General features: G+C 38.5%; 1 protein-coding gene across 1 annotated transcript in view; it reads left to right on the top strand.

Moving 5' to 3' along the window:
- Window positions 1–15809, top strand: part of JAG1 (jagged canonical Notch ligand 1) — a 77679-nt gene that overhangs the window by 31245 nt on the left and 30625 nt on the right. Inside the window, exons 3-5 of the mRNA XM_089690102.1 lie at window positions 635–686; window positions 6653–6907; window positions 8446–8506. Coding sequence (XP_089546228.1) covers window positions 635–686; window positions 6653–6907; window positions 8446–8506 — 368 coding nt within the window. The remainder of the gene's footprint in view (window positions 1–634; window positions 687–6652; window positions 6908–8445; window positions 8507–15809) is intronic.

Genomic DNA, 15809 nt, shown 5'->3' with positions numbered 1-15809 from the left:
TTCAGATGCTCAGTGAATTACTGTTTGCAGTAGAACCATGAGTATATGTACATATTTTGCTTTCCCAGTATCCGGTCTGTGTGTTTGCTGTTGCTAACTTTTTTTTTTTTTTTTTTTTTTTTAGTTTAGTTTTTTTTAAATTGGTTTCTATTTCCTATCTCTGAGTGAAATGGAAGTGTTTATTAGTTCTTCCTAGTCTGGTCCATGAGACTCATTAGTGCTGACAAAGATTAGTAATTTAAGGTGAAAGGTCTTTGCTGAATCACCCTGGATAAATTAGCTTAGAGGGGTGAAAGAGGATCACGTTTGATTCACCTAATCTGTTGCCGGTTTAGGTCTGAATGGGAACAAATAGTGTAGACAAGTTGTTTGCATTTGCTCAGACCTACACACAGACAAACGTGGGCATGCAAAAAAATAAATAAAATTACAGAAGGTTAATTTTAATGTTAAAAGTGATGTGTAAAGATAGAACTCCTTTTGGTGGACTACCATATTCTTCATATTTAATATATAATCCTATTTAACTGTATGTAATACTTAAAAAGTATATTTGCGTTTTTTAAGCATGCCTTTTTTATTAAATAAAAAAAAATAAACTGTTCGATTAACTGTAAATTTTAACATTTTTCAGAGATCTTACGCACTCGTTGTTGAGGCATGGGACTACAATAATGAAACCAATGGTAAGTATATAATCCATGTATGTACCTGTTCCCCTTTACATGTTTTTGGATGCCCACATGAAATCTCAAACTAAACCTGGTCTTATATTAATAATGGGTCATCAGTGAAGCTTGGCACAGGAAGATTTTACTGTTGAAGCTCCCAGGATAACAAAAGCTGCCTCCCACCTAATACTGAAATATCTTTCTATTGCACGGAGTAACCCCTTAATGTAACATGTCACCTCTGCGATCAGTCAGTAAAGTGAGAAGGCACTCAAGCATATTTATTCTATATTTCATCCCCTTGGCACATTTTTTCAGTGCTAAAAAAAGTAAACAAAAGAGCAGCAACAGTCCATTCCTGTCAAGAGACCACACTGGGGCTCCTTTTTGACCTTCAAGTCAAACTGCTGGATTCTGTGATAGAAGTTTGTTTTCATTTCTTCATTTTGCTGCAAGCTAATGGTATTCCCAGGGCTTGTCATTGAAGTGGTGATCGGCTGCCCTGCAGATTGAAGGCCCCCTCCGAAAAAGAACATTATTGGTTATGAAAATGTTTTGAAATGTACAAAGATGAGGGCAGGTGCAGACCAAGATCGCTGTAAGCCCTACATAATATATTTTCTTCCAAGGATTGTGGGAAGTACTGCACAATTTTATATATAAATATATATATATATATATATATATATAATTTATATATATATGTATATATTTATGTGTGATACTTCACATAAAACAATGTCTAAAAAGACAAATAATGATCCTTCAAAATGGACCCTCTAATAAGATTCCTCCTAATAAGGATAATGTCTGTATGTAGAAGAGCTACTCTTTTTCACAAATATACACATGGACTGTGTGAAGCCAAGTGCAGTCTGTTGTATAATTGCAATGTGTATAGTCCATAGGGAACTCTTGCTGGAACTAAACCTCTGTAGCCACTGGGGGGGTACCAGAATGGATATCAAGGATAGGGAAGCCAAATAGACACTGAGGCAGTTCTTCATATAGTTGGAAGCAAAGCGCGAGTGCAAAAAGACATGGAAAGAAGGCACCTCCAAGTGTAGTACTGGCAGTTAACATACAAAGATAAAATTCCACTTACAGGAAGTCAAAATATGACAGCCTCATAATATTAAATTAGACCGATGGTCCTGGTGGTATGGGTTAACGGCCGTCCAGCAGCAGCGTGGCCTGTGGAACGCCGGGATGTCGGAACGAAAATGGCTGTAGAACCTCAGGTGGAGTAGTGGAATGCATACGTCGGAAGTGATGTAAGGTGGGGGTGGTAACGTGTTTCAGAGCATGCACAAAGGGCTCCTTCATCAGACCACCCTGTTGTATACTTTCAGACTTTTTTGGCTAAGAGGTGGCTGCTCAGCAGTTGACTTCAGTGTCTAAGCCGGATTACTAAACTATGTATAGGAGAATCTTCTTCTGGAAATGTTCAGGTCAGATGTGACCCATATTTCTAACATTACCTGATCCGGCTTTCATAAATTTGTAATTTTAGATGCATTGCACTGGCAAGCATTGGGTTTCTTGTTCCTATTTACTTCCTATGGGTTCTTAACAAGTATCCACATACCAAAAATGTTTTATTTCTCTTTTGGTTTAAAAAAAAAAAAAAAAAAAAAAGAATTTCAGCTAAAGTCTAACTGGTTTCAAAAATGTTCCCTCTCCCCTCCTAACACCTATATCTACTAACCAATGTAAGAAAGATGTTTTCACTTACCTAATTTCATCCTGGTCCTGTCATATGATCCCCTGTATCAGCGGCACTTGCAGGGGAATGAACAGCGTGCCCGACACCAGCTGGGAAAGCCTGGATCGATGACACCACCCATTGGCTCCCATGCTGTAACTGTTGTCTGCGATCCCTCCTCTCCCCTGCAGCTGCTGCTCGCTGACACAGGTGACCTGGATAATGTGGCCTGACAGGAGTTGTCTGTAAATGGACAAGTATATCCATCTTTTTACACAGGTTTGTTAGTATAGGAGGGAGAATTTTTAGGACTAGTTAGGCTTTAGCTGGAATTCTACTTTAATTTTTTTTTCCCTACAACACCTTGCATGTGTTTTCTTATATTGGGGCTTATTGTATTAAGGGTCAGATGCCTTTTTTTTTTTTTTTTTGTGTTGTGGATGCTCTTTTTGGGTCCCATTGAAATTCATGGGAGCATTCACAAAACTCAAAGGAGCAGCAATGCATATTACAATGTGTACATAAAAAAAGAAAAAAAAAAAGTAAATCGAACTGGTATAAGGGGAACAATTTCATGGCACTCATTTTATTGGCCAGCCTTCAAGGGCACCCTGAACTGCCTATGGAAATATCCCTTTCAGATAGTTCATACATAGGCATGCCTACCACCACTGTCACAACCCATGGCTGTGAGCAGGCTTCTCATTTGGTCGCTAAAGCTTTAGTTATACATTGTAATGTAGAGTCTGTGCAGAGTTCCAAAACCCCTTTTTGAAAGTCCAGCAAACAAGAGGCAGTAATATATTGGATCAATAATGGCGCTCTGCGTCCAAATACTTTGGTTTTATACCATTTTCTTTAAGATAAAATGGTTTGCATCAAAACTGTATTACTGTAATCTATTTGTAATCCCTCCCGTACTTTCACTTAATCTGATCAAGACGAGCTTAATTCAAGAATTCTGTTGCAAAGAATGCCTTTATAAAAAAAAAATCTGCTTTTGTTGACGTTGGTGCTAAATATAACATACCGCACTTGTTGATGGTGCAGAATAGTTTCCAGGGATCTTCAAGTAAAATATGCAAAGTTATTGTACTTTGGGGAATAGGCATAAATATCTTGGCTAAATTGTTCAGACATTATTGATTTTTCCTGTGTACAGAATGAAAAAACCTCAACAGAGAAAGGCGTTTCAGATGTACAGCAGGAGGTTTTTAAAGGGCCGTCTAACTGCGCTCATTCTAATTTCACTTTTGTAGTTGCCTAGTGCATGGGGTGGGCAACTGTGGGCCTCCAGCTGTTGGTGAACTAAAAGTCCCATCATGCCTCTGCCTTTTGGGAGTCATGCTTGTAACTGTCAGTTTTGCAATGCCTCATGGGACTTGTAGTTCTACAACAGTTGGAGGGCCACAGTTGGCCACCCTTGACCTAGTGTATGTTTTAAGAGAATGGGCCATAGTCTTTGTGTGGTTTACTTCAATGGAAACACGCTAAACATAACTGCAAAATGTTGAGTTATTACTGTGATATCTGTCTGATTATGATCCTTGTGGGGTCAGCCACACATTTTGTGCCCATCTTTAGCTCTAAGATGTCTTGGTGCGTGAAATGTCCTCTTTATATAGGACTGGGTACCTTTTTTTTTTTTTTTTTTTTTTTTTTTTTTTTTTTTAAACCGTACAGCAGGGGTCTCCAAACTATGGCCCTCTAGGTGTTGAACTGCAAGTCCCATGAGGCTTTGCAAGACTCCCAGAGGCAGAAGCATGATGAGACTTGTAGTACTTCAACAGCTGGAGGGCCATAGTTTGGAGACCCCTGCCATACGGGCTTGTCTGTCTTCCTGGAGATGTTGAAATCTTGTAAGCTTAAAGTAGAACCCTGTGGTGTTTTTTTGTGTTTTTGTTTTTTCTTCCCACTTTTGGATACAGTAAGAGGGTTATAACCCCTTTCAGTGCCTTCACTTTCTGTCCCCCTAACCAAAACAGGAAGTAAAAGGAAATCCCTGCAAATTAAGAGCATTTATTGGGGCCCTCGAGGTCAACAGAACTAGTGTCCCCATTGGAAGAATTTCCCCTTTATTAATGTTCTGGGGACAACCCAAAATTTGGTATTTTCTGTTACTTTCCCTTTTGATGATAATTGAAACCAGGACAAATAGAGAGGGTGAATCTCTCTAACAGGGTAGAGTTAACATTTAACACCTGACAGGTGTTCTAATCCATTTCCACTCTATCCAAATCTTTAAGAAAAAAAAAATGTACCTTTTTAGTTATACTGATAGTCTTGAGGTGCTGTCTTATAGAGTCATGTTATGTGACACTATTGGTTATAGAGATAAAACATGGTTTGAAATGGAAACTAAGCCTAAGGCTTAGCCATATACTGGTGGAATTTTCTTTTGAAACTGAATAGAAATTCTGAAATAACATTCATCAGAACAAAAGATGCTGCCATCAATGACTCTACAGATTTCATTAGCCATTAATTTTTCTTCAATTACCATGCCAATGGTTCAAATGGAACGTTCAATTTTTGAGATATGCAGAAGCAATGTATTGTTTGTTCCTGTGACCATACTTCATTCCAATGTTTGTGACAGACAACAAAAAATTCTACTACCGCATCAAACTTTTACCATGCACATTACGAGAAGTATGATTCTTCCTGAACAGAAACCATATTCAGTAAGAATTTTTTTCAGATGAAAAATGAGAAAGTACCATCCTTTTTTACCTTTTTTTTTTTTTTTTTTTTTTTTTTTTTTTGTTCTGTTTTTTTTCTTCAAACTGTTGTCGATTTGTGGCCATGACCATTAGAAAATCAAATTTAATGTTTTTGGAAACTTACCAATTTTTTTAAAAAAAGTGAAATTCTAACTCTGTATGGCTTACTTAACTGTAAGTGGATGTCTTAAAGCACTGGTTCTCAAAGAGAAGAGCGAAGAATCTGTCCTGCTGCATGAAGATTTTCTAGCAAGTGGAAAATCTGTGTTGTAATGGGTGCTTTTAATACTTGGAAGACTACTTGCCCAATCCATTGCATTAGGCTGTCAAACCTTGGGACAGGACTGGGTTATTTGTGGCCATTCTTGGAAAAGATGATCACAACCTTGGTTTTAAGCATAAACTGCTCAGACGGATCATAGCATTATGTTCCTTTAACTCGTTTCTGCGCATATATCATGAAGTGTATTTGTTATACGAGGCACTCAGTTTCTTGTTTGCTATGCTAAATGCTGTTCTCCTGTGCTGATCATTCTTCACTTTGCAGTCAAAGCAGAGCTTGCTGCAGGTCGTAAGGCAGTGTCAGATCGTTTAAGTCATAAGGCCCAAGGTACAGAGCGAAATACCACAGATATATACCATATTCCGGGTTGCTGTGAAATATTATTCCAGGTTACAGTGTTAAGCAGACACGTGTTTTGAAAAGGACAGGTTGTGTGTCTTGGCACATCCATGCCAGTAGTTCACGTTAAGTTTTCTGTTTTAGTGTTTTGCTGAGCATTGGCTGCAGTTGTCACTTCAGGCTAACTTTTTCCTGATAGAACTTTTAGAATGTTTATCAGTCGTTAACATTTTGCTTACTATTTGGGAGATACGCTTATGATTTTCATTAATTCTCTTTATTTTAGGAAAACTAGATTTATATAAGCTGGTAAATTGCAACATTTTGCTCTTTTCCTAAATATCTAGACGTAACAGATTTATGTATTACTATAGCTTTAACATTAAAACATCACTAGTTCATAATAAATTGGCAGAAGCACTGTTGAAGAGCAAACGTCCACTTTGGCCATTTAAATGCTTGTGGTGAAGTCCACCCAAAATGGATATTTTGTGGGGGTTTTTTTGGTGAAACCTCTCAGATTTAAACTGATTCTTTCATTCAGGGATAAGAGGAGGTCTTTATTATTTCTATCTCTAAATCTTGCTAAGCCCACTACAGTGGTGTCACACCCTCACTGGTTTTTATACTCTTTAGTGCACAATCTAGTGAGAAAAGTGTGACCCCCCCTTCACTTGGCTCCATAATGGTCCCAACGGAGAACAGGACTGGGAGCTCTGATGGGAAGAATTTGCTTCTGGAAAATCTCCTAGATATAACGATATAACACATTAGATAAGTCAACCTGCTGGTTTCCATTCTTACCTTTTAAAAATCTATCTGGGTGGCCTTGGCCTTTAGATTTTATTTGGAATGGTTGATCAAGATTACTGGCAAATCTTTGGTGATGTTAAATATTAAACTTTAAATTTTTTTTTTTTTGTTTAACTAGATCCTGATGACATTATAGACAAAGCCCTCCACTCTGGTATGATCAACCCAAGTCGTCAATGGCAAATATTAAAGCAAAATGCCGGGATGTCCCATTTTGAATATCAAATCAGAGTCATCTGTGATGAGTATTACTACGGCTTTGGCTGCAACAAATTATGTCGACCAAGAGACGATTTCTTTGGACATTATACCTGCGATCAGAATGGCAACAAAACCTGCATGGAAGGCTGGATGGGACCTGAATGTAACAAAGGTAATGCCTTCTGTAGTTCATACAACTCTTATGTCGAGCAAATACAATTTCCAAACTGAGAATTGTTTCGGGCCCTTCAAGGAATTTAATTTTATTGTGCACACACCCTTTCTTGAGGAGGCTGCTTCTTGGAACAGAAGACGAAATGATTTCCAACTGTGTTGAATCCTGTAACAAATACCATTTTATGATCTCTTGGGGTTCTCCAAGCAAGCTGCATTTCTCTTGTTCTTGGAGAATGACAAGTTCCAGCGGGTCAGGGAAGGCTGTGCTGAGTCTTCTAGTTCCAGAATTGCAGACATGCAATGGATTTTCTAAAGGGAATACATTTCTTTTCAGTGCTTTTTGATAAACAAGTGGAAGATGTTCCTACGAATATGTAATTTTCTATTTTCTCATTCCATATGGAGGCTTTGCTTTCTGTCTTTCAGCGATGCACTATACATATGCATTGCAATTCTATAAATCCTGGGGCCAATCTAAATCTTACCTTTTTTTTAAAAAAACTGTGGAGGAGTAAGGGCCATGTCAGACCAGTGCAAGTCGATGCGTCCACTTCTTTTAATGGAATAGCTCTTTTACTAGCCCAGAGCGTTGCCAAATCTCATTCACTAGCCAACGAGTGACATTCTGCTGGTTCAACTAATTGTGCATTTTTTAAGTTCTGGCAATTTTTTATATTTTAAAAATACTTTTTAATGACCTGTTCATTTAATCAGGGTAAAATCAAGATGTCTACGCTTTAGATGGCATTTAGAAAATCTTAGAAGGTACACAAAGTACTGAATAATATAAGGGAATGCAAGCCAGCAAATCCAAAATACAGCAAACAATATTGTATATTTGGTGTGAAAACCCCAACTAATATGGTCTGGCATGAGCTGCATTATATTGTACTCAAAATGTAGGGTGCTGGTAACAGGGATTAGGGGTTATGCACAATAAGAGAAGAAAACGATGCCAGATCCTCTGGCAGAAAAAATGCTCATAGTAGCTCTTTATAGCACTAGAGTTTGAATTGAGAATTTTGCTTTTATAAGTGTTTTTTTGTTTGGTTTTTTTTGGGGTTTTTTTTGGGGGGGGGGCTTTCCCTATGCTCATTTTTCATTGTACACTTGAAACCACTGAATGCTCCTAAATGCACTTGTGATGGGTTTTTTCTGCCTGTAAGCGCTTCTCTTCAAATATGCCTCTAAATGCTCTAATGTGCATAGACACATAACGTAAAGCTGCTTCTACAGGCTGAAGAGAAATAATGCATTGCTTTATGGCCAGTGTGCATGGACCCTAAAAAGACATAGGGGAGCTGTACGCACACTGTAAAATGTACAGTATCTCTGCAGATTCAAATGAAAACACCTGCTTCCCATAGGAGCAGAGTCTCAAGCTATCCATTAAACATCTGTAAAGGTAGTGATTACGGTTTGTATAGTTTTACTGTTTTGCTCTTGCAGTAGAACACTTAAACAGTAATAAAACTGCTTATTTTTTCTGGTCTTTCATTGACATTTACACTGTATTTTCAAACTTGCTTTCAGCAATATGTCGTCAAGGCTGTAGTCCAAAGCATGGCACTTGCAAGACTCCTGGAGAATGCCGGTAAGTAGTTGAGAACTTCTGAAGTTTGAGCTTTTGGAACCCCTTGAATTCAAATAATTGTGAAGGCAGTCCTTCAAACTGCGTGTTTTGGATCGCTGGCCAGTGCGGTATTACAAGGGTTAACACTTTCCAGTCTCCATCCCCCCACACCAAGTCTATCAATAGGCAAAAAAGTGAGGCATTCTTTAGAATGGGATTAGTGAAATCTCTGGGTCCCTTAGCTCTTGTGAGCCAGCGTTTGAGTGCTGAGAGGTTAATGGCTGAGATGGAATCTTGTCAGTAGACACTGTTTGTTGTCGGGCTTTGAAGTCGTTCGTGTTCTGGCTCTGATACAATGGAGAGCAGGTTTTATACATACCCCAACAATTTCATCATTAAAATATTGGGACGACGTGGAATTGCAGATTTTCTTTTCATCTAGTCATTATTTCTACGTAAAAGCTGAGGTCCCAGCTCCCGTGAAGCCGGTCTTATAAAAAGTGTGATCTCTGTTTTACGCAAAACGATCATATGAAAAATGTATCTAAATATGTGCTTTTAATTACAAAATTGGTTTCTGGTAGAATGGCAGGTACGATGTATGTAGGCCAGTAGTAGGAATCGCTGGCATGCTTTGCCACAGGCTTTTGATGTCGATGGGGTGAGTTACCATACATAAAATGCAGGTGTTCAAGTCACAGAAAAAACAAGGGATCAGGGAAATGACAGTAAGTTGCACATAGGCAACCATTGCCTGGATTCATGGGTGTAGCCATTGGCAGGGATTCACTACATAGGGGTGTTTTGGAGAATGTCAAAGACATGTGACACCACTATTGTACACTCACCAGCCACTTTATACGGTACACCTGTTCAATTGCTTGGTTACATAAATTGCTAATCAGTCAATCGCATGGCAGCAGCTCAGTGTGTTTTAGGTATGTAGACGTGGTGAAGACTACTTGCTGAAGATCAAGCCAAGCATCAGAATGGGGGAAGAAAGGGAATTTTAAATGACTTTGAACATGGCATGTTAGTGCCAGATGGGCTGGTGTGAGTATAGCTACTGGGATTTTCACGTACAGCCATCTCTAGGGTTTACAGAGAATGTAAACCCAAAAAAGAGAAAAATATGCAGTGAGCAGCAGTTGTGTGGATGAATATGCTTTGTTGATGTCGGAGGCCAAAGGAGAATGGGCATTCGATTTTAGCTGAGACATTCAGATGGTAGGGTCAGAATATGGTATAAAAGCATGGATCCATCCTGCCTTGTATTAATGGTTCAGACTGGTGGTGATGGTGTGGGGGAGATTTTCTTGGCACTAGCAAGGTGTACCTAATAAAATGGCTGGTGAGTGTATATGTGGCATCAAAAGATAAACTGGGCCTTATACCGTAAGATACATGTTTGGCTTTTTAAGTCAAAAGCTTGGGGGGGGTTCTTTAGCCGCTGTTTGTAGGAAACACTGGGATATGCATCCTAGGACTTGTAGCACAATGGTAGCTTATGGACCATTGGACTTATCTCTTTGGGGGTCTGATTTGGAATAGTTATGGCATAGTTAAAGGTGAGCTCCAGCTTTCTTACAGTTTAATTGTGCAAGGGTAGGCAGTTAAATGCGAAACTTTGTAAATGTTATCTGTTTTGTTCCATTATGTCTGGGCAGGCTTGCATTCATTGTGTGACATGAGTGGGCAGACCTATGTGCTGAGATCTCTCCTCCTGACCTCCTTGAAGTTGCCAGCGATTCAACCACCAGCTACACTGTGTAAAGCTCGACCTGTCTCGTGGGTGGCATGTAGGCTGTCATTGCTAACATTGCCAAACAATGCTATTTGCCTGGTTGTCATGCTGATATTTTACTTAATGTGAAACTGACCTGGAACAAGTATTCAGGTCGGGAGGTCTTCCTAATCTGTATGCTTGTTGCGGTCACTGATGCTGAAAAATATTGAATATGAAGTCCAAAAAGAGTGATAGATGGTTCATTCAGCAACACCATCTAAAAGAGCCAATGCATGCTTTTGGACTCTCGGGTCATGTGTCTGACACATTTTTGGAGTTTGTATATATAAATAGTTCTATATTTTATCCCTTAAATCCCCCATTTTATAGGAGCACCCTGTTTGTGTTTAGGAGCACTATGGCTATTATGCCCCATAGGAGTTTGTTGACCTTCTTCAATCCCGATCCACTGATGAGTCAAATCCAGCACCCCATTTTGCACATATTGCAGTTTATTGCTGAAAATTGAAGCCATCAACTAGCATTTTAAGAAGGTCAGCAATGACTACTTCTTTCATCTTGGTACAGTTCTACTCTAAGCTTTCTACAGTGTTGGATGATGGCTTCTCTTAGTTGTTGGTACCAAGGCTAATCATTTTTGTACTTGTCCCCAAAATAAACATGCCTTGCTGGGTCCCTGCTGGAACAACGGGCTTTGTTTTATGTTTTAAGGCCTTTCTCTTTGTACATCTCACCTCCCACTCAATGCCCAGACATGCACTACTGCTCATATTTGCTTAAGGTGCAACTTTCCCACACGCTATTAGCATATTTAAAAAAAAAAAAAAGCTTGTCTTTGAGAAGCCGTAACAATGAGTGGTGTGATTGGATCATAAAGAAAAGCAAAATTACAGGCTTATAATGGAGATAGATGTTGATGGTTGTGGTATGTGTTTCTTGATGACAAAACCAGGGTGGTAACCTCACTAAAGACTTTCACTTTTCTGCACATCCCAATGCAGTTGTCTGTATTCTTTACAATTTCAGTTTTATAGTCTTATCCCTAGAACAATTTTTTTTCCAGTAATTAAATTGATATGCTGATTCAATAGTTAATGGTATTTAAAGCCGTGTTAAACAGGCTATTTGAAAGGGTTTTTTTTGGGGGGGGGAGGGGGGTTGCGTGTAGGTTTTTTTTTTTTTTGGTTTTTTTGCACACAGGGCTTTAGTTTCATTTCTAAATTGAGCGAGTTAACACAGGTGTAAAAACTAGTCTATAGGCCTTTTTAAGAAGGCAGCAATCGGTCAGATTGGGTGTTATGCGCAGATCAGTCACAGATGAGGATTTTGATTGCTTCACAATGTGATACTGCACTTTGCAGACTGCTCATTGGCTCATTATAAGATTTATTTATTTTATTTCAAGTACTTATATAGCGCCGTCAATTTACGCAGCGCTTTACATATATATTGTACATTAACATCAATCCCTAACCCTCAAGGGGCGTACAATCTAAGGTTCCTAACACACATACTAGGGCCAATTTAGACAGGAGCCAAATAACCTACCAGCATGTCTTTGGAATGTGGGAGGAAACCGGAGTATCTGGAGGAAACCCACGCAGTCACAGGGAGAACATGCAAACTCCAGGCAGGTGGTGCTGTGGCTGGGATTCGAACAAACGACCCTAGTACTGCCAGGCGGAAGTGCTAACCATGCTGATCGTAATATACTTCATACGTGGGCATGTATATTTGTGATCTGGTTGAGTAAAGGTTAGCGGCTTGATTCTGCCACTAATAACCAAGGAAAAATAAGCCCAGTTAGTTTTACACAAGCTGTACGTTTTAGTGTTCGGCATTTTCTGGCATATTAAAGCATCTGGCTGCTTTATGTGGCTGTGATCCTTGAAGCTGCTTTTTACATAAATAACGAATGATAAAGCTGCTGTGCCGATTGATAGTCTTTGCTGATATACAGACTCCCTATACCCTTATCAAATGCATCTATTCATCTAATGGATGCAAATTTCTCCATTAACACCTATGAACTTCTGACGTTTGTGTATTCTTTTGTACTTTCTTCGGTCTTCTAAATTCACCATCTATGACTGAGAAATAGGTCTTAATAGGTTTTTGTTTTTTTTCCTTTCTATACTTTAAAAAAAGAAACCGTTTTTCAGTGTGGTCCATCTCCTCAATGGCTGATCAATACTTACGGTTGGACTTAAAATGTTAATTTGGTCCTAGCTGTGAAAGAGATTATATAAAGATGTTCTGCAAGCCATTACATATGTACTTTCAGCAATTAAATCTATTTACATTATTCGCGTTTTGGTCTGTGATTGGTAAAGGAATGTGCACAACTTTGCATTGCTTTGGGGTGCACAAAGTATCGGATGAAGAATTTTTTTTTTTTTTTTTTTCTTGTACTGTCCAATGAGGGACACAAGAATGCAATAATTCTTGTTCATGTGCATATAACCCATGTGTCCAAGAATTATTGCATTCTTGTGTCCCTGAATTGACTCAAACACCCATTGTACTCTACAAAATCTTAGGCTGGCCATACATGGATTGAAGTTCAGCAGGAACCAGACACATTTCAATCCATGCATGGCCATTCCCTTTCATAAGAATTTGACCTATCAATCACCTTTTTTATGAATGGTCCTGATAGAAAATTTTTGCTTCAATCAGCTGCAGTTCTAACAGAAGGGGAGTCCCGCTGTCAGAATTTAATGACACAGAGACTTCCCCATCCACCTCAAATATGTGGATGGGAAAATCCACTTTTGTGGTGTGTTTTTTTTTTTTTTTTTTTTTTTTTTTTTTTTTCTCGCTCAGCCAGCCGGACTGAAGACTGATCCATGTATCACTAACTGTAGTGATCAGTAGTATGTGACCTATGATGAGTTCTTATTCTCAAGTGCAGTTTCCCTGTCAGCTAATCCAATCTCCCTGCCTTTGGACCAGTACTTGATTTCTGATTGGGGGCTGTTGTTCCTAGACCTAAGAACGCTTAGGAATAAAATGTTTTTTGTTAATAGTCAAATGTGTTAGATCCTGGTTTCTTAAACCTGTAGTTATGCAAGCCACAAAATTTAAAATTCCCATCCAACAATGCAAGTAATGAATATAGAAGAAATTCTACCTCCGCAAGTGGCAAGGGATAAATAACATAGACACTTGGCTTGAGAGAGAGTTTTATGACACAGTGTAGTATGTGTGCTTGGTTGGCATGGGTTCTTTTCTGCCTTGTTGGTTAGAGATGGTCCAAAGCAGCCTTTCTCAACCAGGGTTCCATAGAACCCTAAGGTTCCTCCAGAAGTTGTTAGGGATTTCTTGAGCAAGGAGCAACGTCTGCTGCTTAAGCTAAGTTCCCACTGACACCAGAGATCTTTTTAGATATCACACCGCCCATCACACTAATGTACAGTAAGCTGTAGATGTAGTTATCAGGGGTTCCCTGAAACTGGAAAGATATTTCAATGTTTCCGTCATGTTAAAAAGGTTGAGAAATGCTGAGCTAAAGATTGAATTTATTGTGCTTTTCGAAAACTTGTCGTCTTTTTTAGCTTATATTGTATTTGTTTCTGATACACAAGTTCATAAACTGTGCTGCTACTAAGCCTCTGAGGGTTAAATGGCCTTGCGTTTTCCCCTCCTTCCTTTAGAACACACTAGCTTTCCCATGATTGGGATTTGCAGCGGCAGATCTTTATTTGAAGTCTGAATGACCTCTATCTAATGGTTTATTTTTATAATTCTGAAGCCTGCTTCAAGGGGATAAGTTTGGTCTTGGGCATTTTTGGAGTGTTTAGCTTTAGAATCCACACTGCAATATTGAAGCCCCCTCTGGCCTTTAAGAGTCGTGTGTCTGTTTCCTATCTCCACTGCTTACTTCATGTGGTTCTGATTTTTTTTTTTTTTTTTTTCTTTTCTTTTTTTGCTTTTTCGTGATGGCTTCCCCTCAGTACTTGCGGATATAATCAATTTTACATACAAACAGTTTCTGAGTTTGAACTTTTTTAAAAAGACCACTAAACATAAAGCAGAGTTACTTTCCAAGAACATTGACAAATATAAAAGTACCCATATTTACAGGAAATTGACTTGGATTTATTTTATTTTTTTTCTTCTATACTATGTTGGCTGACATTTTAGGCTAAAGAGGCTGAAAACAGTTGGCAGTAGTTTCAGAATTCAGCTTTGTGTTGGAAAATATCCCTTCTCTGTTCATTTTAAAAGTATTTCTTACAATGGCCTGAAACTACTTTATATCAATGTGTAAGCTTATGTCGATGGCAGCAGAGTGTCTTAATTTTAGCAGTGCTGGGGGCCCGGTGTGCGTTTTTGGCATTGGTGAACATAAATGAGTTTTTATATGACATTTATCCTCACACATTTTAATTTATGTTCTGTGAATGGTTTATATATCAAAGGAAATGTGTACTGAATAAAATGTGTAGGCTGCCATTGCTGATAGCCATGTACCTAGTATTTTCGGTAGGTTATCTCTAGTTGAACATTTTTGGAATCCCTGACCTAGAAAAAAAATACAGCATATGAAAATGGGAGTGAGGCCAAAATTCCTGATCTTCAGGTCAGCAATTCAAACCATTGGATCAAGCATGGCTATATTTGATGGTCCTTTCAAATTATATGTAAAACCAAAAGGGTTTTTGTTTTGTATAGATCAGGGAATGTTTGATACAGGATGAAAAATATCTCCCAGATGGGACAAAGACACCTTGATGGGTGAAGGGATGACTGTTGCCACCAGAAAGGTGCCCCCATTGTAATGCTGGGTACATAATATAAGAAAATCGGGCTAATGATCATCTTTTTTTGATATTTGCTGTACAGAAAGTCAAACCCAAGAATAGTACTAATTGTAAGAAAATTCTCGAACAAAGGCTTTTTTAGTTTGATGTAGAAACACTGTACCATATATTATTATAGTTTTTCTGATCCAGTCTTTCAAATCCAATTTGTATGAAAACAGTACGCATTAAGCGAAAGTTGGTTCTGTTAAAGTACGAGAAAAATTTTAGAGTTCGCCCCTTCGGAAATTTCTCTTTTTAGAAAGTCTGAATGGGATATTAGAAGTTGTGTACACACTATATGAAAAACAAGCAATCGTTCCTCATGCAGAATTTTTTTTCTGATTTTCTTAGTGTATACCCAGCTTTGATTTTCCCCCAATCTCTTGTTTCATTTACAATTCACAAAAACAACAGTTTTGGTTCCACTTATACTTTGATCATCTTCCACACCGAAACTGGCCAAGCGTCTCTGAGGGCAGTATTAAACTATAAGCTCCACTTGGCCAGGTCTTGACATGAATGACTCAATGTGTTCTATGAAGTGTTGATGAATATGTAGGCACTATATTAAAAAAAAAAAGTAAAAAAATGTTTAGTGGTCTTTTAACGCTGTCCTTGTACAAGAGACCCCCACCAAAAATGTGTACACATACAAGCGTGCACTACATCTCCTCCTCCCGCTTTAGAGACTGCTATGGGTAAAAGCTTCAACAGGAAGGCAGCATTTTCATTGTTCTGTGGGACTTTTTATTTTTAGGCAGAATTGATT

Source organism: Staurois parvus, unplaced genomic scaffold, assembly GCF_062004578.1.
Source record: "Staurois parvus isolate SC_StPar_1 unplaced genomic scaffold, SC_StPar_1.0 ptg000516l, whole genome shotgun sequence".
NCBI classification, from domain to species: Eukaryota; Metazoa; Chordata; class Amphibia; order Anura; family Ranidae; genus Staurois; species Staurois parvus.
Note: the sequence above shows the minus strand (reverse complement) of the source record. Positions and strands in the feature narration are given on the sequence as shown.